The sequence below is a fragment of the Orcinus orca genome, chromosome 19, assembly GCF_937001465.1.
Source record: "Orcinus orca chromosome 19, mOrcOrc1.1, whole genome shotgun sequence".
NCBI classification, from domain to species: Eukaryota; Metazoa; Chordata; class Mammalia; order Artiodactyla; family Delphinidae; genus Orcinus; species Orcinus orca.
Window position 1 is genome coordinate 41,330,868 of NC_064577.1, and position 26,032 is coordinate 41,356,899.

The 26,032-nt window shown below is 49.9% G+C and overlaps 2 protein-coding genes across 2 annotated transcripts in view; one reads left to right on the top strand and one right to left on the bottom strand.

The window, feature by feature from the left end:
- Window positions 1–890: 890 nt before the first annotated feature.
- On the bottom strand, window positions 891–3,514 carry EIF1 (eukaryotic translation initiation factor 1). The gene is made up of 4 exons (XM_004282786.4): window positions 3,338–3,514; window positions 2,466–2,629; window positions 2,221–2,322; window positions 891–1,769 (listed from the first exon to the last, which is right to left on the bottom strand). Exons 1-4 carry the CDS (start codon window positions 3,366–3,368, stop codon window positions 1,725–1,727), a joined length of 342 nt encoding a protein of 113 aa, XP_004282834.1. The 5' UTR covers window positions 3,369–3,514; the 3' UTR covers window positions 891–1,724.
- The window catches only part of LOC101274387 (keratin, type I cytoskeletal 42-like), a 49,614-nt gene continuing 26,666 nt past the window's right edge, over window positions 3,085–26,032 (top strand). Inside the window, 3 exon segments of the mRNA XM_049702488.1 lie at window positions 3,085–3,244; window positions 19,503–19,580; window positions 20,884–20,986. The gene's annotated coding sequence lies outside the window, so the exon portion shown is untranslated.

The window sequence follows — 26,032 nt, forward strand, 5'->3', positions numbered from 1 at the left end:
GAACAATGCCACTACATTTGGAGCCAAGTGGTAAGTTGTTTATTAAACACAATCAGTTTTGTAGGATCTTGGGTTACAAGCCTCTGCCTCTGGGGCTAGAATCTTGTTTTCAGGGCAATCACCACTGGCTCAGCCCTGCATCTCATTGGTCCTCCTCTTCCACAAACACCTCCCTGGCTCCAGGCTGGCCTCTATGTGGGAGGCTAACCTTTATTTACAAAATGGGCCGGCAACCAAGAGGGGAAGGGTTGACTCCTAACGACCATTCGAGTTTGAAGTCTGACCAGTTCATAATCCACAAACGGAAGATTTTGTGTTTAATAGAATGGCCCTAAGAGCAGACTTTGATACACTTCACTACTCATTGCCTTTGTCAAGGGATGGCCTCCCAAGTATCAGCTTCTCCAACATTTTAGTTACATTTTTAATACTACAAACCTATTCTCTAGAAAAATTACTTTCGTTATGCCTTTTCTAGGGTTTGTGGATTACATCAAGTCGCACACCATATTTATCATTTTGTCACAGTCCTTAAGACCTGTTAACAAGGGAAGTCAAGGATTTCCAAACCAACCCTGCTCTGTCGTCTCACAAGGCAAGTCCCTCCACAACCACTAAACCACTCAGGCAGCTGACCAAGTGTCCGTCAGCCAAGCAGCACCTTCTTTCAGGACAGATTAATGGGACAGCACAGCTCTGGCTGAATGCTTACAGGACAGCTGACATGGGGGGCACTTGGAGGGACAAGCTCACTAGTTTTTCATTAAGAGGCTGAGGCCCCACTGGAGGAGCTGCAGGTGCAGATGTAACCTCTACTGCCATTTCTGTGGTTCCTCCACACATACAAGATTGACTATGACTATATATTAAACAGAAATCTGCAAGTCAGATGTTTCTGAAAACAAGTTTTATTTAAATAAGGGTTTAAATACATTACATAACATTAAAACTGAAGGGGGAAAAAAAACCCCAAAAAACCAAAAACCAGTTTGTTACTTCACGTGGCATCGGGCAGCTGTTGCTAGTAAGTTGCGAGCTCTACAGCTACATGACTGATACATCGGTTTGAAATTTGTTCCCTTGTCAAAAGTTTAACTCTGATAGAAGGTTGGCCTCACATTCTAGTTTGGACATCGATCAGCTAGGATATGTCTGGTCAAAAAGACCTTGGTGGCAAGCCAGATGTCCTGTCACCTCAATAGAAGGAAGGTGGCTGCTCTAAGCTCTGCCCACCTGGTCACGTTGGAGATACCACGGGATCTTTCCCCTGATGATCAGAGACTCCCTCTAGCAGTACAGCTGCCGTCGCTGCCTCACCCCATCCTCCACTCTCAGCTTCACCGAGGGCTGTTCAGGTGGCGACATTCTCTTAGGGCAGGGAACTCTGTAGAGGGATTGCTGAGGAGCTTCTGGCCAGACATAGCCGCCTGTGATCTTGGGGCTCTGGACTTGGCTGAAACATCACCGTTATTGCTTTGTTTCAGGCCGGACACTGCCAGGTGCCTACTGCTTGACCTCTGTTTAAATGAGGGACTTCAAGACTAGACAGCATGGCTCTTTTCAGTTTATTGCATGAAGGAGTTACACTAGTCCAAGTTAAAAGCAGACCCCCAATGGTTACATTACACAAGCTGTGAGGTTTTTAAACTTGTGACAAGGGACAGGAGGAAAATTCTACTCATTGCAAGGAAATCCTCACTTAAGCTTCAGTGAGCCAGGAGCACTTAAAACCCATGAACCTTCAGCTGATCGTCCTTAGCCAGTCCAATCTGCAAAGGAAAAAAGGGCAGTTTTAAAGAGGAAATAGAGTTAAAGCCTCCATTTCTGATGACAACAATCCTGTCTTCCTGCTTCTACACTGGTCAAGAGAAGTCCCAGAGCCCAGATGCTCTCAACTCAGGGTACACTCAGTTAACCACCAATGGTGCAATAGGATTTCAGCACTTAGGAACAGCCAACCAGACATCCTGCTTGTTTTAGTATCTGTCTGCATGCAATTGCACCCTTAAAGCAGACCCATGTACACAGTAAACTTAAGGCAGACAAATCCCTTGTTTTCAGAAATACATTTTGTCGATGAACTTCAAAAACTCAACTGTTTGGCTTAGCCTTAGAAAACAAACTTCTACGTCCCCAGCAGAGACCGACTAGACTAGGCAGATCTCAGATGAGTCAGCCAGGGCAGAGGCACAAATGTACTAACAGGAAGTGACAACTCACCTCTACGAGGAACTGGCATATGTTCTTGCGCTGGTCACCCTGTAGCTGAATTACTTCTCCATATTCTGGATGCTCAATCACAGTTCCATTGCAGGCAAATTTCTGCAAGGACAATGCAAGCAAACAAGTTAGGCAGCGCAACAACCTGAATGCCACTAATAACCCTTTTCAGAAAGTAATACAGGACAGCAGCCCCATGTAGGCAAGGTGAACACGATTTCCCTACAATCTCATTGAAAACCTACCTTCTTAAACGCCTTCACTAGTTTCTTTTTATCGTAATCATCAGCGATCCCTTGGACAGTAGTAAGGGTCTTCCTGCCGTTTCTCTGTTGAATTCTTATATGGATATAATCCTCAGTGCCAGCAGGAAGCAGATCATCACCCTTACTTGCATCAGCAAAGGGGTCTAGGAAGAAAGGTCAAGCTCGTTTAGTGCTATTGTGCTCAGATCCCACTGCCACCCTCCCACTAGATCTCTTCCGTGTGCAGAAACTGATACTGAAATCGTCAGGGCCTGGTCAGATCAGATATGTTCTTTGTTGGCTCTCCTCGAACAGGTCAGTCCGGGACGGCCGGCTTCCCCAGTCCGGGAGAAAGTCTGGGCTTCCTGCCCCAGGCCCGCCCTCGAAAGCCGATCACATGTCGGGGGAGCCAGGGTTGGCCGGCGGCGCCCCACCCAGCTGATGCAACCGGCCGGAACCCAAGCTCCGAGGCGGGGCCACGCTTCCCGCCCCATTGGCGCGCGCAGCTGTCACTTATGGCTGGCACCGCCTCTCCCTCCCGGCTCTGTGACAACGGCGGTGACGTATGGGATGTGACGAAAGGGTGGCGGGAGGGGCGGGTGTGGCCCGAAAAGGCCAGGGAGCCATTAGTAAATGCGCCACCCGAGACGCCGGACCCGCCCAAGGGCTGACCTCCCGCCCGCTCCTTCCGGTCGCGCTCAGGGGCCAACCCCAGGGCCCAGGCCGCGGCCCCCCTGCCTGCGGGCCCGGACATCTCTCCTCTACCCAAGTTCACTAAGGTACGGAACGCTTAGCAGCTTTCCGAGCCCTGGCTGCGGACCCGGAGCGCCCCGCCCGGGCCTTCCTCTTCTTGGGACCTTTCCGGGACTTACCGAAAGAGTGGAGGTTCTGGATAGCGGACATACGATACGATTCCTTTTCCTCGGTGGAAACGGCCTGCGGAAGGCGGCGGCTGGAGAAGGCGGGCTGGGGGGACGGAGCGTCGGGAAGCTAGGGGGCTCGAGGGGGAGACTGCTGAGTCCTCGACGGCGGCTCAGTGACTGGGGCAGAGGGGCGGTGCCTGTATTCACTTATGTAGCCGCCCTATGACGCCAGCGCGCTGCCCTCACGTCCAGGCCCCACCCACGACGTTGTGCCCCCTGCGCCCGGGCGCCGCCGCTTCCAATTGGTCCGGAGGCGGGGACGCGGGACGGCGCTTGCGCAGGAACGGTGTGCTGCGGGAGGGCGTCCTCTCGACTAGGGGAGAGATGGAAGGGGGAGGGAAGGGGTGGTTCGTCTAGGCGCCTGCGCAGTGCTGGAGGAAGGTGGCCGGTGCAGACAACTGGCGGAGGTTTCTGCGCCTGCACCCTATGTTCTCTGGCTTGTTCCGCCTTCTTGACCCTGTTGCAGGGAAGGGTTTTTTCCTGGGGTAGATTGACACTCCTTAGAGGGGATTTAGATGCTGACCCTCCCAAACACGACAAATTCCCACTATCTCATACCCACCCAACTACCCACTTACTCCCTACTTTACAGATTTGCTCCGTAACAGATTTAGGGCGGCACTTTTTCAACGTACAATAGTATAACCAAAACCTTTATCATTTAGATTAATTTATCATTTAGATGAATCTAATCTAAACATGAATTAATCTACTTTAAACGTATCGTTTAGATCGTCTAAGGAGAGAATTCCCAGATCATTAGCACAAGTTCAAGGGAGAGTAACGCTGGTTCTGGGGGGTCAAGAAGAATTCATGAACTTTTGTCATACAAATTGTGTGGGGTTGAGCCTTCCCAGAGCTTGAACTATTTCCTTCAAAACAGTCAACCTTTCTTGCACTTTCAATTTATTAATTGAAATGCTCATAGTTGCAGGGGTACCTAGTGTGGTTTTAGACTCCAAAGGCTTCCAGGGACCAGAGAGGTAAGGTAAAGGAGTGCAGACAGCCAAGGGTGGTGTAACGGGGTGTGGTGAGCGCCGGGGTGAAAATCAGAGGCTGCAGCGGCTCCAGCCCATTGTGCTGGATCTTCTTTTTCAAGAGAACCCTGAAATTCAGATGTTTCTATAAAATCTTTTGATTTCTAATCATTGCCAATAAATTTAATTTTGGAAAAACACTGTGCAAGGTAAACAGAAAAATGTATGCTGGCCCCAAGGACTGTGGGTTTATGTATCTTGGTCAGGGTCACTGGCACCAGTGGAGTCTAATGGGAGGGAGAGACAATAAATAAGATGACAGATTGTGACAGGTGCCAAGAAAGAAGTAAATAAGGTGACAGGAGAGAGTGACAAATGACATGGTCTGAGCACGGGTTGGAAAAGAATTTCCAGACACAAGGCAGAATGTAAAAAAGAGTTTATTAAAGAGAAGGGTCGCTGCAAGAACAGTGGGCTGACTTCCTGGTAGCCAGGGAAAGTCGATGATGAGTATGGGTTGCTTGTCCGTTTTTATAGCCAGGGACTTGTGAGTCACCTGCCAATTGGGTAGGGTCCACATGTTTCCAGTGGGATGAATACCTTCCTTTATATGGGATGGGAAAGGAGCAAGGCATGCTGCCTGGGAAAGCTCAGAGATGTTGCAATGGTCTCATTGTGACAGAGTGATAAGGGTCTGGTAACTCTCTGTTCCGGTGATGTTGGCCCTTTGAGTTTATCTTGTTCTTTGTCCGTGGAGCGCATCACAACAAGGGCTTCAGGAGGCCTCTGAGGAGGTGACTTCCCAGTTGATGCTTAAAGAGAAAGAGCCCATAACATGGAAAACCCCAAAGGAGGAAAAGCTGGGTGTACTTGATAGTTTTTTTTTTTAATTAATTTTTATTGGAGTATAGTTGCTTTACAATGTTGTTTGTTTCTACTGTACAGCAAAGTGAATCAGCTATATATATACATATATCCCCTCTTTTTTGGATTTCCTTCCCATTTAGGTCACCACAGAGCACTGAGTAGAGTTCCCTGAGCTATACAGTAGGTTCCCATTAGTTATCAGTTTTTTTTTTTTTTTTTGCGGTACGCGGGCCTCTCACTGCTGTGGCCTCTCCCGTTGCGGACCACAGGCTCCGGACGCGCAGGCTCAGCGGCCATGGCTCACGGGCCCAGCCACTCCGCGGCATGTGGGATCTTCCAGGACCGGGGCACAAACCCATGTCCCCTGCATTGGCAGGCGGACTCTCAACCACTGCGCCACCAGGGAAGCCCAGTTATCAGTTTTATACATAGTATCAATAGTGTATATATGTCAATCCCAGTCTCCCAATTCATCCCCCCACCCCCCCTGCTCCCCTTGGTTTCCCTACGTTTGTTCTCTATGTCTGTGTCTCTCTATTTCTGTTTTGCAAGTAAGATCATCTATACCATTCTTCTTGATAGTTTTTTTTTTTTTAACATCTTTATTGGGGTATAATTGCTTTACAATGGTGTGTTAGTTTCTGCTTTATAACAAAGTGAATCAGTTATACATATACATATGTTCCCATATCTCTTCCCTCTTGCGTCTCCCTCCCTCCCACCCTCCCTATTGATAGTTTTTTTGATTCCGTATTTACTAAGTAGTCTTTTGAATAATCATTTGGCTTCCTTGATATCAGGAATTGGGGAACCATGGCTAGAAGGCATGGGCGTCCCAGTCTCACACCCATCCCAGAAGAAGCTAAGGACACAACCTTCCTCCACCTGGAAACCTCTACACTCACAGATGTGGCTGTGCTTGAAAGGGGTTTGGGGAGAGAGTGAATGAGTCAGAGCTGGCTCCCCCAGTGTGCACACATATTTTGTTATAAGAAAATTTAAAATCGCAATGTGGTCCAGCTTATCTTTTCCTTTTAGGAAAAGATCCTTTCTATGTCATATTGAAGAAATCTTTTCTCTGCCTCCAGTTTATGAAGATACCCTGTTTTTTTCCCGAAAGTTTTAAAGCTTTGCTTTTTCACATTTAGGTCTTTTTTAAAAAATTGGGATATAGTTGTTTTACAATGTTGTGTTAGTTTCTACTGTACAGCGAAGTGGAGTTCCCTGTGCTATACAGCAGGTTCTCATTAGTTGTCTGTTTTGTACATATTAGTGTATATATGTCGATCGCAATCTCCCGATCACATTTAGGTCTTTAAACCACCTGGAAGTGTGTGTGTGTGTGTGTGTGTGTGTGTGTGTGTGTGTGTGAGATGTGAGAGAGGGGTCTAATTCTTTTTCCTATGTGGATAGCCAATTGTCCCAGCACCATTTATTGACTAGTACCTGATTTGTCCTGCCTTCTCTATCATAATCGTATTTCCATTTATGCGTGGGTTCGTTTTCAGACTCTCTGTTCTGTTCCACTGCTCTATTTATTCCAGAGCCATAATCTGTCAATTATCGGAGTTTTATAAAAAGTCTCTGTGCCCAATAGCGTGAGCTCCTCTGTTTTGTTCTTCAGGATTATCTTGGCTTTTCTTGGTCCTAGTTCCCCTTCACCTCATGGTGTATCACCGCTCCCCACGTTCTACAACGTTCTATGAAGCACCCGATCTCTCTCATTGCAGGGTCCGTACGTGCTGTCCCTTTTCTTCCCTCCTCTTCCCTGTTTGATATCTCCCACTCATCCTCCAGGACTCAGCTGGGAGTCATCTCTGTGCCCCCGCTTCCTCTCTTTGGCATTAATCACACTGCATTTTGCTTACCTGTTCCTTGAACCGGCTACATAAATTGCTGGGCCTGGTACAAGATGACAGCGTGAGGCTCTTTGTTCAAAAACGATTCAGAATTTGAAGACAGCGACAGCAGAACATTAAGCCGAGCACAGGGCCCTCCTAAGCGTGGGGCCCTGTGTGATGGCGCAGGTGGCATGCCCGTGGCCTGGCTCTGCCAGTTCCCTCATTTATCTCCCTGTTAGACCGTGAGCTCAAAAGAATGGGGTACGTGCCTCTCTCCTCTGCTGTGTATGTGCAGTAGGTGCCTGCACACAGTGGGTGCTCAGTACTTGTCGAACGAACAGGCATTGTAGGTGCTACCGGTTAGGGTTCTTGGCCTTCCTTAATCGATAGAAATTGCTAAGAAGCCAGATGAGAAATTCAGGCAAGGCTTCACTGGGGGCCCTGCTGCAGCAGGGGGGAGCGAGAACAAGCAAGCGGTTCCCCTGATTGCTCCTGAGGGGGGGCGAGCTGGTTCCCTATATGGGGTGAGGTAGGGGTGTGTCCAGGGGTCAGGCCAGAGGGGTGGCTCAGGATGCCCACCCCTTTGGTGGAATTGAGTGCAGGGGGCATGCGCAGTACCCCGCTTTTGCTCCTGGGTCTTCAGAAGTGGCAGTTGGGTTTTTGGTCTTTTTGTATCTTGTTATCCATGATTTGCCCCAACTGTGCATGCATGCAGTTATTTTTAGTCCCTCATAGTTTCTTTGCATTTTGTTGCTCTAGGAGATGTTTGTTCAGGTGCAAACACTGCAGCAAAGAGTGCCAGGTCCCAACTTGTCTCATAGTTGCTCAGTTACTAGGAATGGCCAACCCCTGGCTCCAGGCTGCAACCTCTGCCGCCCTCTTAGAGAGTCCTGGGGTGAAGCACTGAGAAAAGGTCCTTTTCAGAGGTCCGACTCTGGGAGCTCCTGGACCTGGCTTCCTGGTGCAGGGCAGGGAGGGTGGCCCTAGATAAGCATGTTCCCCAGCTCCTCTTACAGGGACCTGGTGTCCGGTGCCAGACCTGACCTCAGTGCACTGTAAACAGTTATTGCCACAAACACACACAGGCTTTGCTTTGGCCAGCCTACTGTTCAGAGGCCAGGCCAGGGGCAGGTGGCTAGGAAAGTGGGACACCCAGTTCTTGGTTACCACCGGCTTCCTGGGTGAACCCTGTTCGCCTCTCAGGGCTTCCATTTTATCCCCTAGAAGGAGGACTCAGTGATTTCTAAGGCCTTCTCCAGGTCTAAAGTCTGTAGCTCTGTGTTCCCGTTGGGGACATTTCCAAGGAGGGTCTATAAGAGTCCACTATCTAGGGACTTCCCTAGCGGCCCAGTGGTTAAGACTTCGCCTTCCAATGCAGGGGGAGGGAGTTTGATCCCTGGTAGGGGAGCTAAGATCCCACATGCCTTGGGGCCAAAAAACCAAAGCATAGAACAGAAGCAGTATTGTAACAAATTCAATAAAGACTAAAAATGATCCACATCAAAAAAAAAAAATCTTATTTAAAAAAAATAAGAGTCTACCACCTAGTGCAGAGGTTGTCCCAGCCTGGGGAGCTTGTATAGTAATGATGGAGCCAGGACAAATTTGTCTGAAAGTGACATCTGTTCCTGCTGATAATACTGTCCTGTTTGTTACCGCACTCTACTTCCGAATCCTGACCCCAGAGCACGGGCTCTGGAGTACCTGAATCTGAGTATCACCTCCACCTCTTCCTGCCTGGGCGACTTAGTCTCCCAGCCTCCATATTTTTCATCTGCACAAAGGGATATGAATACTTTCTCTCTTAAGCTTTTGAGGAGATTTAAAGAGAAAAATAAGTGTGACAGGATAAAAATGTAATGTTATTAAATCACTAAGTAGATAATGCCAGACTCTCAGAGGAGAAGGGAAAGAGAGAGAGCTCAGAGCCGCAGGGGACAGGAGCAAGTCCCTGAGAATGGGGGGGACAGAGGTGGGCACCTCTCCAGGGTGAGCTTGGGACATGGCAAGGGCATGGCTGTGTGGGACTCCTGGGGACCTTCAGCCTTGATTAAGATTCCCCAGGGCTCTGAACCTGGCATGGAAGCAGCAGAATCTCTCACCAGGAAAAGATCACATCCTCTGGGGAAATAGGCATCTCCATGGTAACCAAGGCAGATGGCTGATCTGGTCCAAGCAGCCTCCCTGTAGCTCTGGTGCTACAGAGAACCCCGTGACCTAGAGGGAATCCTGGGGATCAGGCCCTGTCACATCCAAGGTCAGATTTCTGGGCAGCTGGTGGGATAACTGGCACAGGATTTAACTTGATTGAAAGAAAGTCAAATACATGCGATCTTTCTTGCATTCCTTATTTGGGAGCTACCAGTATGTATGTACATGACGGGAATCATGTCCCCCCCACTGCTCCTCAGGGAATGAAGTCTGCTATTCTTACCACTTGGAAAAGGAGGCAGACCTGGGCTTGCTGCAGCACTGACCCAGATTGCACGGGGCTGTTGTGAGATGTGCTTTAGCCCTCAGCCGGGGTTCCGCTCATGATACATCACCCCTTCAACCTCCCCCCACCCAGGGTGTGTAGTGGGAAGCGATGCGAGGGACCCTTATGGGGTGCTGGAAACGATCTCCATCTTGATCCTGGTGGTAAAAATTCACGGAGCTGGACCCTTAAGCCCAGCGTACTTTGCTCCCCTCCAGCCATCCCCCCGCCCCTGCCGCTGCGCCCCAGGCTTTCTTCTTGTTCTCTCTTTTCCTCCGCTTGCCAGGGACTCCTGCTCGGCCCCCCTTTGCTGGTGGAGCATCTGCCTTCCCCATCCTGCTTTCTGCTCCTTCCCCTCTGCTTCCTCCTCCTTCTGGGAGTCCTGCAGGACCCTCTGTGGATGGGATCAGGGGGAGGCAGCTTTGCTTAGGGAGGGAGGTACAGGCCAGAGACCCTGGTTCCCCTCCCCTGGGCAGGCAAACTGCAGACTCGGTTGCGGGGAGGATAAAGTGTAGCCTGGGCTTGCGGAGGAAGCCTGGAAGGGCCAGACCTGGCACCTACCCTCAGGGAGTTCACAGCTTGGCAGGGTTCAGAAGATGCCCCCAGCGAGCCAGGGGCGCAGGTGGAAGGGCATAGGTGCACAGAGGGTGCTGCGTTCTGAGCGTGGCAGTTGGAGTCCCCTGGGGCGGGGTGGGGGTGGGGGTAGACATTCCAGATGGAATAAAGAGCATCAGATGTCGTTGTGGGGAAGTCAGTTCACACCAGGTCCCTCTCTGGGAGAAGCTCACAGGTGTGTTTGGCAGTCTTCCTTGGACAGAGACCATACCTCCTCAGGTTTATTTTTATTTTATTTTTTAAAAAGCTAATGTAGGGCTTCCCTGGTGGCACAGTGGTTAAGAATCCGCCTGCCAATGCAGGGGACACGGGTTCAAGCCCTGGTCCGGGAAGATTCCCACATGCCGCGGAGCAACTAAGCCCGTGCACCACAACTACTGAGCCTGCACTCTAGAGCCCGCGAGCCACAACTACTGAGCCTACGTGCTGCAACTACTAAAGCCCGTGCACCTAGAGCCCGTGATCTGCAACAAGAGAAGCCACGGCAATGAGAAGCCCGCGCACCGCAATGAAGAGTAGCCCCTGCTCGCCACAACTAGAGAAAGCCTGCACGCAGCAACAGAGACCCAATGCAGCCAAAAATAAAAAATAATATCTCAATAACTTTTATATGATTGCTTATTGAAATAATAATATTTTGGATATATGGGTTAAATAAAATAGATTATTAAAATTAATTTCACCTGCTTCTTTTTACTTTTTGAAAAATGTGTCTACCAGGAAATTTAAAGTTACATGGGTGGCATGCATTATGTTTCTACTGGAAAGCACTGCTCTAGATGATTCCAGACTGAAGAGAGGGTTCGTTGACACAGCATGTGGCAAATCCACACTCATACGCTTGGCTGTCCCCCCAGCCTCCTCCTCACCAACATCAGACGTGTTTCCTGGTCTCCTACTCCAGCCTCAAGCATCTCTGATGAGCTTGCGAATTGCTTCCTGCTCCCAGTTGAGAAAACAGCTCAGGGATGGTCATGTGAAGAGAGTTACATGATCTTTTCCTTTCCCAAGTGGCTTATCTTCACCCACCCAAACTGGGTCTCTTCCTGGGCAGGGCTGAGAGTTCTACCACCAAGAAGGTGAAGGTCTTTCCTTTTGTTTCACTCACCCAGCCCAAGCTGACGCCTCCACCAGCTAGTGACCAAATATGGCCACCTGACCATGCCCCAGGGGCTGGGGCACCGACCTTGTCCTTTGCCCCAAACAGCTTAGATGCTGTCCTCTCTACGCCTAGGTAAGACTCTTCCTAAGAGGAATTCTAGGAAATAATTACAAAAAAATAGACTTTATTCTTCAGAGCAGTTTCAGGTTTACAGCAAAATCGAGAGGAAAGTACAGAGTTCCCATATACCTTCTGCCCCCACCCAGGCATAGCTGCCTCTTCCACCGTCAACATTCCCACCAGAGTGGTACATTTGTTACAACTGATGAACCTACAGGGACACAGCCCAGTCACCCAAACCCCATGGTTTACGTTAGCGTTCACTCTTGGGCAATACATTTTTCATTTTGTGAAATGAACAATTATTGAGTACCCGCTACTCACTACATGCTGTGCTGAGTGTTTCCCACTCCCGTCCCACGAGATTCTGACAAAGCAGGTGGCATTAGCTCTTCTGTCCAAGGCTGGACTTGGACAAGGACACTGGCCAGGGTGGTGGTGGCCCTCTTCCTGGTGGGCAGCGTGGCCACCTGGAGTGGCTGGGTTTCCAGGGGAAGCCTTGGGGTGATTCTGCCTTTGTAAGGGGGTTGGTCATTTCCTTGGTGGGGCTAGTGCCTGGGAGTGCATCCCAATTCTTGGGGTGAGGAGGGGATGTTACTACACTCTCGAGGACTGAGTCTGGGTGGTCACTGCTGCTGTGGACAGGGCAGCTATCACAGCACATAGACTAGGATTTAAAAAACATTTTTGGGGGCTTTCCTGGTGGCGCAGTGGTTGAGAGTCCGCCTGCCGATGCAGGGGACACAGGTTCATGTCCCGGTCCGGGAAGATACCACGTGCCGCAGAGCGGCTGGGCCCGTGAGCCATGGCCGCTGAGCCCGCGCGTCCGGAGCCTGTGCTCCGCAACGGGAGAGGCCACAACAGTGAGAGGCCCGCGTACCGCAAAAAACAAAAACAAAAAAAACAAACAAACATTTTTTTGGATCCCTAATTCCTTTCTTTAAACAAACAGTGCCTCAACCCACACTTTGACAGAAGGGTCGGGGGGCTGCCAGAGTTCAGTTGTGCTTCAGAGATGAGCGGGACAACGTGTGTGTGTGTGTGTGTATGTGTGGGTGTGTGTGAATACGTGCAGGTGAGAGTGTATGTGCAGGCTATAGGCATGTGAGTGTCAGTGTGCGTGTGGATGCATATCTGAGTAAGTGTGAGCATGTATTCGTGGGTGTTTTCCTTTCTCTCTTCCCAGATGCTCCCGAGGATCTGGGAGCTTCCTGCGTTGCAGCCCAAACCCAGGGGAATCATCTCAGTCCCTACAGGAGGCCCTGCTAACAAAACTGGGGTTTTAAGTCAAGGGACCGTTTGAGATGCTGTCCTGCTACTTGTGTGTTCTGTGTCCTCAGGCTGTAACCAACTCCAAGCTCGTACTTCTCACCGCAGGACAGGCCAATCAATCAAGAGACCAGTTGTTGGGGCAAAGGATAGCGACTTTACTCAGAAAGCCAGCAGACAGAGAAGGTGGTGGACTAGTGTCCCAAAGAACCGTCTTCCCTGAGTCAGAATTCAGGCTTCTTTTATACTAAAAGGGGAGGGGGTGTGGTTGGTTGCTGCAAACTTCTTGGTGCCAGAATCCTTTTTTTTTCTTTTAATTAAAACAATTTTTTTAAATTGGAGTATAATTGCTTTACAATGTTGTGTTAGTTTCTGCTGTACCATGAAGTGAACCAGCTATGCGTATACCTATATTCTCTCCCTCTTAGACCTCCCTTCCACCCCCCCATCCCACCCATCTGGGTTGTCACAGAGCACTGAGCTGAGCTTCCTGTTCTTTATAGCATGTTCCCACTAGCTAGCTATTTTATGCTTGGTAGGGTATATATGCCAATCCTAATCTCCCAATTCGTCCCACCCTCCCCTTGTAGCTGTCTGCGTAGATCAGGTTTCGATGTTCCTGTAAACCTTCAACAAGAAAAAGGTTATTCTCTGTTCTGCAACTTTTTATTTCTATATGGTTAGAAAAGTGTTATACCTTTAAAGTTCAGAGCCTTAAGAATGGGCTATCCTGTAAATTGCAGGCTATAAGCAACATTCTTAACTTGTAAGAAGAGCAGTAGAATGAAAAGGTTAAAGTAAAAGAAACAGATCCAGTATGGAGGGAGTCACGTTTGTTCTTCCCTATTACAAGACAGCTTGCATAATCTCTCTGAACCTCAGCGTCCTTTCCTGTATATATCAGGAAAAAATCCACTGGTTTATCTATAACCTGCAGCTCACCTTCTAAGGAGAGCAGCTCCAGTGCCCTGAGGGGCCTTAGTTGGCAGGTGGAGGAGACTGGTGGAGCTAAGATGCTGGGCGAAGGACGAGACCCCCGGGGAGATGCCAAGGGAGGGGTAGGCGTGGCCAGTGAGGCTGGGGGCCATGCAGTCTGTGGGGCCAGGTGGAGAGGGAGGGTCTGGGAGAACCTGGATTTGGTGTCCCACCTGGTGTCCCACCTCGTGTCCCACCTGACCCATCCTCACTGCTCCTGCTGAATCCTTTGTAAAATACCAGTTGCTCACTGGTGCTTTTGAGGAGAGGATTTTCTTTTGGGGACAGAGTGAGGTTTGGGCTTTTGCTTCAAGACTGGCCTGGGCTTCTGCATGGGGGAAACTGTGACACTTTGGTTACCTTATAGGGAGGCCATGGCCCGTTGTAGAAATATTATTTACTATCTGCTTCCAAGTGATGGGCTTGGCATTAAGCAGTTTATATTTACTGTCTTGTTCAATCCTCCCTAAGCCCCACCAAGTGGGAATGGCTCTTCTCTTACAGACGAGGACACTGAATTTAGAGAGCTGGGATTATTTTCGCAAGATCATAGCTAGTAAGCGGCAGGGCTGCGTTCAAGCCCTGAGCCTGTGCCCTTAACTGTGAGGGTATCCCCGCCCTGGAGGACTGTCTGTGCCTGGCCGTGCCCCCCAACAGATACCCCCAAATCACTGCTGGCTTCTCTTCCCAGAGCGGGGGAGGCACGGAAGCCCCGCCCAGGGCAGGGCGGCCTGGCATGGCCCTTGAGTGAACCCACTTCCTTCAGTTCTTTCAGCATCTCTATGCTTTATTTTATTTTCAAAATAATGGTATCTCCCCAAGTTGTAAAATAATACATTCTTATTGCATAAAATTTGAAAAGTAGAAAAGTGACCCCCCAAAAAACACCTGTTAAGTCAGTTACCACCCAGGGATGACCAGGACCCATTTTGGCATGTTTCTGTCTGTTTATGAATCTGCCCACTGCTTTCAGCGTCCTCCTGCCTTGTGCCTTGCTATGTTGTGCCTTCGGCATGGCTTCAGATCTTCCCCAAAGAATCCATTCTTACTTAAAACGTGAGCGAACGATGTAAGTTTTACCCAGTGACCCTCAACAGAGGGCATTTACACCACCTCCCCTAACTTAGCTCAAAAGTCTTAGCTGAGCAGACCCCTCCTGGTCTTTTTTTTTTTTTTTTTGCCGTACGCGGGCCTCTCACTGTTGTGGCCTCTCCCGTTGCGGAGCACAGGCTCCGGACGCGCAGGCTCAGCGGCCATGGCTCACGGGCCCAGCCGCTTCGCGGCATGTGGGATCTTCCCGGACCGGGGCACGAACCCGTGTCCCCTGCGTCGGCAGGCAGACTCTCAACCACTGCGCCACCAGGGAAGCCCTACAACCACACTTTTAACGGCTATGAAGTTTTTATTTATCTGAATGTAGCATAAATAATGTAACCAGTTTGCTTTTCTTGGACATCTAAATCGTCTCCAATCCTTTGTTCTCATCAACAGCACTGCATGAACATCCTTGTGGGTAATTCAACTTGCACGCCTTTCAGGATAATTCCTCTAAGTGGATTTTCTGGGTCAACAGAAAAGCATATCTTTAAGGTATTTGCTAAACTGCCCTCCAGAGACAAACTGGTTCACATTCCCTCTGCAGCAGCCCATGTGAAGGAGGGCCTTTCCCTTCTCTCCCAGCCACTTCTCTGACTCTTTCCTCCCTGGACTCTGTGACGCTCAGCTCTCTGCCAAGGGCTTTACAAATCCTAGTTCATCGTGTTTAGTTGTCACGTCAACCCGACGAGGCAAGGACCTTTTTTAAAAAAATTAATTAATTAATTTTTGGCCACATTGGGTCTTCATTGTTGCGTGCGGGCTTTCTCTAGTTGAGGCGAGCAGGGGCTAGTCTTCGTTGTGGTGCGTGGTCTTCTCATTGCGGTGGCTTCTCGTTTCAGATCATGGGCTCTAGGCATGCGGGCTTCAGTATTTGTGGCATGGGGGCTCAGTAGTTGTGGCTCACGGGCTCTAGAGTGCAGGCTCAGTAGTTGTGGCGCACAGTCTTAGTTGCTCCGCGGCATGTGGGATCTTCCCAGACTAGAGCTTGAACCCGTGTCCCCTGCATTGGCAGGCAGACTCTTAACCACTGCGCCACCAGGGAAGTCCTGAGGCAAGAACTTTTATCATCACCATTTTATAGATGGGGAGACAGAGACTCAGAAAGGGTAAGTAGGGACTTACCTACTTATAAATAAATAAATAAATAAATAAATAAATAAATAAATAAAAAAGAAAGGGTAAGTAACCAGCCCAAAGTCACACAGCTGCTAGCAAGCTGTGATTGGATGGCCTGGACTGTATTGGACTGTATGGACTGTATTGACAGGCAGCTCTCCCTTTGCTTTCTCTGCTAGCTCCCCTTCCTTCTCTGGACTCCTGCCAGTTCCCAAACTCCTGCTTCCTGCTGTCTTGGGTCTCACATTCCTCTCTTCTGCAGCAAACTGGCAAACTCGTTCCCCACCAGCTCTATGAAGATGGCTCCTAAGTTTGCACCTCGGTTCAATTCAGCTCCCACAAGTTTCCATTTCCAGGTCTGTCTCTAGCAGGGGTTTCCGAATCACAGTGGCCAAGAGAACCAGAAACATCTCTGGGGCAAGCATCCTTGGCTCAGGGCTCTGCTACCTCCTGTAAGTTCCTTTCCCTGTCTGATTCTCAAGCCCTCCTGGGTAAAAGTGGGGAAAAAACACACAGGGTTGGGAAACCGCATAGCAGCTCCTCAGAAAAACTAAACATGGAATCGACATATGATTCACAATTCCACTTCTGTGTACAAACCCAGAAGAATTGAAAGGAGAGACATGAGCAGATGTACACCCATGTTCATAGCAGCACTATTCACAGTAGCCAAAAGGTGAAAAACCCTCAAATGTTCACTGATGGATGAATGGATAAACAAGACGAATTCCTATGCAATGGAATATTATTCAGCCTTAATAAGGAATGAAATTTTGACACATGCTACAACACGGATGAACCTTGAAAACACTATGCTAAATGAAGAAAGCCAGATACAAAAGGACAAATATTGGATGATTCCACCTAGAGGAAGTACCAGAATAGGCAAATTTATAGAAATAGAATGATGGTTGCCAGGGCTTGGGGGAAGGGAGAATGGGGAGTTATTGTTTAATGGGTACAGAGTTTCAGTCTGGGATGATGAGAAGTTTCTGGAGGTGGACTGTGATGAGGAAGATGATGTTGGATGATGGTTGTACAACAATGTGAATCGACTTCATGCCACTGAATGATATACTTAAAAATGATTAAAATGGTAAATTTTATGTTACGTGTACTTTCCACAATAAAACACACACACACACAAACGCACACACACACGGTTACCAAGTGGGCTGAATGAAGTTAATTCACTTGATATCCGCCTTATGATGCTTAATAAACACCCCAAACTTACCAAGCCCTAGTCTGAGCTCCTAATCTCCCCTCCCTGCCCAAGCTGCTCCTTCCCCATGGAGACAGCATCCTGACTCTTCTCTCCCACCCCACATCCAATGGTTAGGCAAACTTGAGCTCTCTCTGCACAATATATCAGAGCCTGATCACTGCTCAACACTCCTTGGTTCCTGCCCCAGACTGAACCACCATCATCTATGCCTTGGATTGTTGCAATAGCCCCCCAACTTTCACCCCAGCTCCCTGGAGCTGGTCCCCACACGGCAGCCTGAGGAAGCTCCTTAAAATGGAAATCACAACATGACTGCCATCCGCTCAAAAGAAAAAGCCGGTCTTCACATGTTCTACAGGGCGCCTGTATCAGTCCTTATCACCTCTCCCAGCCCATCTCAGCTACTCCACACTCCACCCCCAACTCCAGCCACACCAGCTCCCTTGCTGGGCCTAGAACATGCCGGAAATGCTCCCACTTTGGTATCTGGAAGCTTCTCCCCAGATATTTACGTGGCTTTCTTTCCCAATGTGTTCTAGGGGAAGAAAACATAATTTTCCCTCCACCCTTCTAAGTTATTGGCTGAGAATCCTGTAATAAAAGACAGATTAACAAGAGAAAAACAAACAGATTTATTAACATGTATACCTCATGCATGCGGGAGAGGTACCCAGGAAAAAAAAAGAGCAATTCCAAGGTGGCTTAGAATTCAGGCTTTAAATACATCTTAATAGAAAAAAGGGAAGGCGGGGGGAACATAGGCCTCTTAGGGGAAAGTAAACTAAAAATAATTTAAAAATTGAAGTATAGCTGATTTGTAATATCATGCTAGATTCAGGTGTACCGCACAGTGATTCAGTTATCTATAAATATAAATAAATAAGTAAAGTAAGTAGGTAAATAAATAAATAAATTCTTCTTCAGATTCTCTTCCCTTATAGACTATTACAAAATACTGAGTAGAGTTCCCTGTGCTGTACAGTAGGTCCTTGCTGCTTATCTATTTTATATATAGTGACGTGTACATGTTAATCCTAACCTCCTCATTTATCCCTCCCCCACACCCCCTTCCCCTTTGGTAACCATAAATTTGTTTTCTATGTCTGTGAGTCTCTTTCTGTTTTGGAAAAAAGTTCACTTGTGTTTGTTTTTTTTTTAAGATTCCCTGCTACCCTTCCTCTCGAGGTTTTGCTTAAATGGCTCCTTTCTTGACCACCCTGTTTTATTTATTTATATTTTTTAAATTAAATTTTACTTTTTTTAAATTGGAGTATAATTGCTTTACAATGTTGTGTTAATTTCTGCTGCACAACGAAGGGAATCAGCCATATGCATAAACACATCCCCTCCCTCTTGGACCCCCCTCCCCCCCCACCCCTTGTTTTAAATTGCAGCTCTCCACCCAGTCCTCCCATACTCCTTTCCCTGCATGACGGCTCCTTTTTTCCCATAGCACCTTCTAGAACACCATGTACTTTACGTATTTATTAGGGCTGTTAATGTCTGTCTCCCCTACTGGAATCAACCACCCTTTACTGATGGATCCCAAACCATTTAGCACAGGGCCTGGTGCATAGTAGGGGCTCAATAAATACTAGTCAAAGGCATGCATGAGTTAAAGTGCTTTCTTTACTATGTAGTCTGCACACATGTGAGCGAGTGTTACTGCTTCCACTTTTATTAATTTATTACTTCTAGTTGCGTGAAGGACGTCTTCACCGAGAGCAACTCGAGCTGAAGTCCTCGTCTCTCCTGGTGGCCCTGGCTTGTCAGCACTCTCAGTAGTACCACCATCAGCGCTGCGTGTTCTTCATCTGTTCTATTTGCCCAGCAGCCTCTCAGCTGCCCCAAACTTCTCTCCTGTCTGCCCTGTTCACTCCCCTCCTCTGCAGCTCCTATGCTTTTATTCCTGGAGAGATCCCTGACAGAGCTGTGCCCCTGCTCAGAGACTTTTGCTGGTTCCTCACTGCATAAGGATTTAAGTACAAACTCAGCTTTGCCCGTTAGGCTCCCAAATGATCTCGCCCTCAATGCCTTACATCTGACCTAGTCTTGGGACAAACTGGATTCCTTAGAACCGATGTTTTCCTGCCTCTGTATCTTTGCTCAGGCTGGTCCCTTCACCTGGAGTGTCTTCTTTCATCTTCTCTTGCCCCCAGTTCTACCTGCCCTTTAACGCCCAGCTTCAACATCACTTTTCTGATGCCTCTCCGTCTTTTGGAACCTTTTGCAGACCTTCTATTTTGGTATCTGGCTCTGAGTTGAGTTTTGGACCATGTCACTTGGAGGCCACCCGGCCAGACTGTAAGCTTTAAATGAACTGTAAAGGAACGGGCTTTTCAAGGCTGTGCCTTGTTCCTTTCTATGTCCCTGCGAGCCGGAGCACACTGTTCAGTTTCGCTCAACCCGTGTTAACTTGGAACATTACAGGACGGACGCAGAGCGGCGGAACAGGCGCACTTCCTGCTAAGGCCACAAGATGGCAGCATAGACCGGGCTTCAGAACAGGTGAGGTTCCCGCCGGTTCCCGCCCCCGCCCCCCTTGTTCCTACTACCTTCCCAGCATCCAAAGCCCTGAAAGGTTACTCGGTTCCCTCGAGGTGTGTGGAAGAGAGTCCTCTCCCTAGGGGTGGGGGCGTTAGGTCTGGGGTGGGCACACCAGTTGGAGGCCTACAGTGAGTGTGTGCGTGTGTTTCCTGTACCGCCCTCTTCCAAGGTCCCTTTTCCAAGAGAGATCCCGGTAGGATGGAAGGAGTACCAGGCAGGGAGGGAGTGGCAGGTTTGGGTCCTGGTTCTGCACTGCGGCCTCGGGCAAGTGTCTTTGTACCAGGAAAGGGCTGATCATAGAGTCCAGCTCGCGGCAAATGCCCACGAAGTCTCCTCCCCCTGCCCCGATTTTCCCGAAGGCGAAATGATGGTTGCACTAATGACCTGACGGTCACCACATTCTCCCCCTTTCTGGGATTCTGTGTGGCCCAGAAGAGGGGCGATGTTGGAGCAGAGAGGGACTTTAATAATTTACTATCATTATTAAAGTCCTTTTCCGCCTCAACATTTGACAATTGAGACCAACTGAGAGAGCGGGGGCGGGATAGCGGGGATTTAGGAATGCCTGAAATGTGCTTGCCGAGGGCGCAGGGGAGAGGCGAGAGGAAGGACAAAGATGTCTGCGGAGGGTCAGGTACACTCTGGGGCTTCCCTGGGCGACGGGGTGTGTGAGGAAGGGGCGGGGCTATCCCCAGGGGTTCGCGGGGATAGAGTGGAGGAGGGGGCGGGGCGGGGGTAAGGACTGCGTGTCCCCCACCCCCTCCCGCGGCGCGCAATGATGGGTCTGTCCAACAGAGGGCGCCGCGAGCACGCAGGGCTCAGTCTTGAGTTTCCTCCACTACTTTTTTTTTTTTTTTTTTGTGGTACGCGGGCCTCTCACTGTTGTGGCCTCTCCTGTTGCGGAGCACAGGCTCCGGACGCGCAGACCCAGCGGCCATGGCTCACGGGCCTAGCTGCTCCGCGGCATGTGGGATCTTCCCGGACCGGGGCACGAACCCGTGTCCCCTGCATCGGCAGGCGGACTCTCAACCACTGTGCCACCAGGGAAGCCCTTCTCCACTTCTTAATTGAGTGGGTTTGTCTTCCGAGCTTTGGGCCTCTGCACCTTCACCAGGGATGTGATAGGGGCGAGGGTACTGCTGGTTCAGCTGGGGAGCTGTGTCACCGTTCGTAATTGTGCTGTCCTGTGTCCCGAGTGGCAATTGTGGGTTTGCATGTAATCAGCACGGTGATCATTCATTTACTCATTTATTCATTCACCCAGCTAAAATTATTGAGCACCCATGAGGTGGCAAGCACTGTACTGGGAGTGAAGTGGCAAACGAGGAGCGCTCACTGATGACCGACACCTAAGACCCACGTCACAGGTCAGCCCAGGGCCCTGGGGGCACACCGAGGGCGGGGAGTACTTCTTACCTCCATCCCTCGCAAGTGCACCCACTCTGAGGTGAGCAGTGTTATGCCTCTTTCACAGAGGAGAGAATCGAGGTTCACAGAGGTTAGGTAAGAGGCCCAGGGTTACACAGCCATTAAGGGGATGAGCTGGGATTTGCACCTGGAGCCTGGTTCCAGAGCTCCTTCCCGCCTGCCCTGTGAGGCTGCCTTTGTCAGGGAAGAGCCAGTGAGGCTGTGAGGGGGTGAGAGGCTGTCCTGGGGGCAGGGAGGCCACTCCACCTGTGCATGTCCTGAGCAGGACAGGAGCCTGTGGGCAGGGGGAGCTTACAGCTGGCTGCTTCACCCCAGAATGAATAACTTTCCAGCGATCAGAACTGCCCAGTCATGGAATGGGTGAGCCTGAGGAACAGAAGTGCCCTGCCTCTTCCCAGACCTTGCAGGGGCTGCCCGTTGACCCTGGTGCATCCGCCCAACATTGGAGGCTCTGCCTGGCACAGTCTGCTTCTCCCTCCAGCCTCGTCTTGTGTCCTTGCCCGGCTGCTCTCTGTGTTCCTGCCTCTCAGGCCTTCTTTCAGCAACCTGCTGGGCACACTCACCTCTGGGCCTTTGCACATGCACTCACCCATCTTTGGGCCACTTGAAACCTTCCCCAAAGTCTTGTGTGCTGCCCTGCTGGTTTAGGCTTCTCTGCTTCCCCTCAGTATGGCTCCTCATGCCTTACTGAAATTATCGGGTAATAGCCTTTCCCACTGGACTATCAGATGCACGTGGCAAGGACACTGTCTTGTTATCAGGGCATTGCCTCGTTTGGTGCTCAAGAAAGTTTTCTTGGAAGAATGAATGAATAATGAATGAAGGTAAGAAAGAATGAAAGAAGCATGCAAAGCCCAGTGCATGGGTGGGGGACTTGGGTCAGTTCAAGATCTTTCAAGTCCCTTCCAATCATCCTCTGGCCGCAGCTCTTGCTCCCCCCACCCCCGCAGGAAGTGGAGACTGAGAGCCACAGTCAACACCTGACGTTTTTAAGCATCTAGGCATCCCGATAGGTACTGTCACGTGTACTCTCACCCATCAAATAAGCAGGAACGAGGTGAAAAGTTTTCAGTGGACACTAGCTTGAAGGCTTCAATCTCTGCCTGAATAGTTTGCCTGTTGGCCTCGGTCATTGCTACATCTATCTGCACGGGCCCCGCCTTCCCTCGGACCCCATCCGCCGGGGCCCCTAGCTGCACTTCCGAAGAAGGCCACCAGGTGGCGGCAGACGCCAAGAGTCGGGGCTCGGCTCGCGCCGTCCAACCTCCGACCGCCGGCAGGGGACGCTGCTGCTCTGCCGGGTGCTCGGAGGAGGTGGGTCGGGGTTGCCAGCAGGGCTAGGGAGGCGGGGTCAGCCCTGCCTGGAGTTGGGGGCAGGTCCGAACCTCAGCAACGGAGGAAGGCTGCGTAGCGCCCTCATTCTTCCTCATTCGTACAGTGCGGTCTTAACCTCTACTTTGTAGGCTTAAGAGGCAAACTGTTTTGTAAAGGGCCAGATGGTAAATATTTTAGGTTTTGCTGGCATTTGGTCTCTGTCACAACTACTCAATTCTGTCCTTGGAGTGTGAAACAACCCATGGACAAATGGGCGTGGCCGTGTTCCAATACATCTTTACTATTGGACGTCAAAATTTGAATTTTGTACAATTTTCTCGTGTCATGGAATGTTGTTCTTTTACTTTAAAAAAAATGACTTAAATATGTAATAACTATTTTTAGTTCTTGGGAAGGGATCAGGTGAGCCCTGATCTAGGTTAAGTCCCAAACCAGTGCCTGGCGTACAGTAGGTGCTCAATGAGGGGTCACTGATGTCAGCCACCCGGAAACACTCAGCAGGGGCTCCATGGACCCTGGTCTCCAGCAGCCCTTGGAGGGGGTCAGGATGCTCTCCTCCCAGTTTTGGCCTTGGCTCTCCTCCACCCCTCACAGAAGTGCTCAGTGAGGGAGACCTGTCTCCTCCCCTTCTTCCTGTGGCTGCATTTTCCCACCTCCATGCCTCCACCTGGGCAGTTCTCTCTTTCTAATGAAACCCCTGTCCTTTTCACCTTGCAAGTCCCAATCTCATTGCTCTCTTTGTAAAAATTCAACTTTAATTGAAGTATTCAATTGAAGTTCAATTGAAGTATTCAATTGAAGTATTTAATTCAACTTTAATTGAAGTATTCACCCATTTTAAGTGCAGAGTCCATGAGTTTATTTATTTATTGGCTGTGTAGGGTCTTAGTTGTGGCACGCGGCATCTTCTTTGCAGTGTGTGGGCTTCTCCCTAGTTGTGGTGCGAGGATTTAGTTGCCCTGTGGCATGTGAGATCTCAGTTCCCGGACCAGGGATCAAACCGGCGTTCCCTGCATTGCAAGAGGGATTCTTAAACACTGGACCACCAGGGAGGTCCCAGAGTTCATGAGTTTTGACAAATGCATGTACCCAAAGGACCACCACCCCAATCAAGATAGAGAACATTTCCTTCACCCCAAAATCTTCCCCATGCCCTTTCCTAGTCAACCTTGGATTTTTTTTTTTTAATGTCTCCCAATTATCAAGCACTTGCAATGTGCCAGGCTTCACGGAGGCCCTTGACAAGTCCTGTTTCACTGAAGCCTCGGGAACCTGGTGAGGTGGGGGCAGTTGTTATCCATGGGCATCTTTCAGCTCAGGATCCCGAGCTCTGGGTTGGGGAGACACGTGGCCACTGCAAATCAGGACAGGGCTGAGATTTGATCCTGGCCTGCTGGTTCCTAACCGCTCTTCTACCTGCTTTTCTCCCAGCCCCCTCGTGTTCCCAGGGGCATTGTACACACACCTCTATACTCCTGGGTGCTTGCAGAGTGGCCTGGGACCAGGAACATCAATATCCCCTGGGAGCTGGCCAGAAATGCAGAGTCTCGGGCCACACCCAGAACTACTGAGTTCCCAAGTCCCCAGGTAATTTCAAGGCTGAGAAGCGCTGTCCTGAGCCCGGCTCTTTACTGGGGAGTGGTGGCTGTGTCTGTGTCCACTTCCCAGATAGACTGTGAGCTCCTGGAAGGCAGAGGCTGAGCCCACCTCAAGGCCTCCATTCTGCAGCCCCCCTGTGACTCAAAGTTGAACCAGTAGGTGAAGGGAAGAGCAGGAGACTGGAGCTTCCGGGTGAAGGTTTGGGGGTGAGGGCTATGTATTCTAGGAACTAGTGGGAGGACTGAGACAGTGCTGGGGGTGGTCTATCCCCTTGGAGTTTGAAGGTCTGCTGTCCCCTTGCTCTGGTCACTCACTGTCCAAGCTGACCCAGGGAGTCTAGTTCATTTGCATATTATTTGCATACAATGAGCATATCTGGTGCCTTTCCTCTTCTTGCAGATTACATGGTGGTGGGGGAGGGGAGCAGACTGGATTTGGGGGGCGGTGGACAGGACACAGAGCCGGGAGTTTTGGGGAGGTCTTGGGCTGCAGACTCAGGCCTGGCTCCTGGCTGATGCCCATCCTGGGAGCTGGTCTGGTGTTAAGCAGTGACCCTCTCTGGGTTAGGAGGGGCACCGGTGAGGTCCTCCAAGCTCCAGATACTTGCTGTGGGAGCAAGGTTGGGGGCTGGGCTGTTTCTCACCTCCCTGCCTTCGTCCCCCAAGTTCCCCCGCCTGGAATGTCCTTTCCCACGTCCCTGACACCATCCTACACATCTGTTCACACAACAGGATTCTCTCCAGCAGTGAGAGAACCTTGCAGATGTAATGTTCAGCAAGAAGACATAAAAGGAGCTTGTGTTATGAGTCCAATTATATAAAGCACGAAAGTAGGTCCTATGAGTCTCTGCTGTTAGATGTAATGGTTCCCCTGGGGGGTGGTTAGTACCTGGAAGGGAGCTCGGGGTGGGGGGGGTGGGGGCTCTGGGAGATACTCAAGTCACTGTGATCTGGGTGTTGGTTATACGGGTGCTGGTTTCACTTTGTGAAAATTCACCGAGCTGCACAGGGATTACACATGCATTTTTCTTTTTTTCTTTCTTTCTTCCTTTCTTCCTTCCTTCCTTTTTCTTTCTTTCTTTCTTTCTTTCTTTCTTTCTTTCTTTCTTTCTTCCTTCCTTCCTTCCTTCCTTCCTTCCTTCCTTCCTTTCTTCCTTCCTTCCTTCTGATTTATTCAACATTTATTTTGTATTTACTATGTAAGAAGTATGGCGATAATATGAATTATAAAAATTCACTTTCTGGACCAAGCACCTACACTATGTCTGTCCCTCAGATCATTTATATTCAAAATATGTCTGTATTTTAGGAACTAAATTGTAGCATTCTAAATCCTCCCACTTTGCTTTTCACGTCCTTAAAAAAGGAAAGTTTTTGTTAAGATCCATTTGCATTTTCGTATCTTAACAGGTAATTTTAATGTGTAATGGTAGCATATGGAGGGATCACTTGATGAACTACTGCTCCGTTCGTGCATTTTTCTGTGTACAGACACAAAGTTGCAAAAAGCCCAGACGAATGCCGAGATGAATCCTGTGCATATGAGCTGCTAGGCGCGCTTCTCTCCCCCTGCCTGCCCTTCACGGCTGATAGGCCCTAGCTGCTCCGTGGGATTTTAGTTTTCTCTTGCCCTCTTCTCCCCCGGGGCTGGGACACCCTGACATCAGGCCGAGGCCTGTTCCTGTGTCTCCTGGCCTGGGACCCGGCACCGAGCAGGCGCTGAACATCCCAGCGTGAATGGGGCTCCTCAAGACCCCCGGGCTGGCCCACGAGGCCCTGGGGCACCAGGCAACACGTGTATGGGGGTAGTTCTCCTTACTCCCCCCCACCGCCCCGCAAAGGCCAGCATTAAAACCCCTGGCTGTGGCCCAGGGTTAGAAGTGGGCTAAGGGATGGGATGGCAGAAAGCACCAGAGGAGAGAGGGGCCCTGGTGTGGGAACCACTGACACTCTGGGCCCTCAGCACCCTGCTCTCTCTAGCCGGGGCCGGCGCCTGCTCTTGCGCTGTGCATTCACCCCTGACCCTAAGGGTGCCTGGCCCCTGCTTAGCCC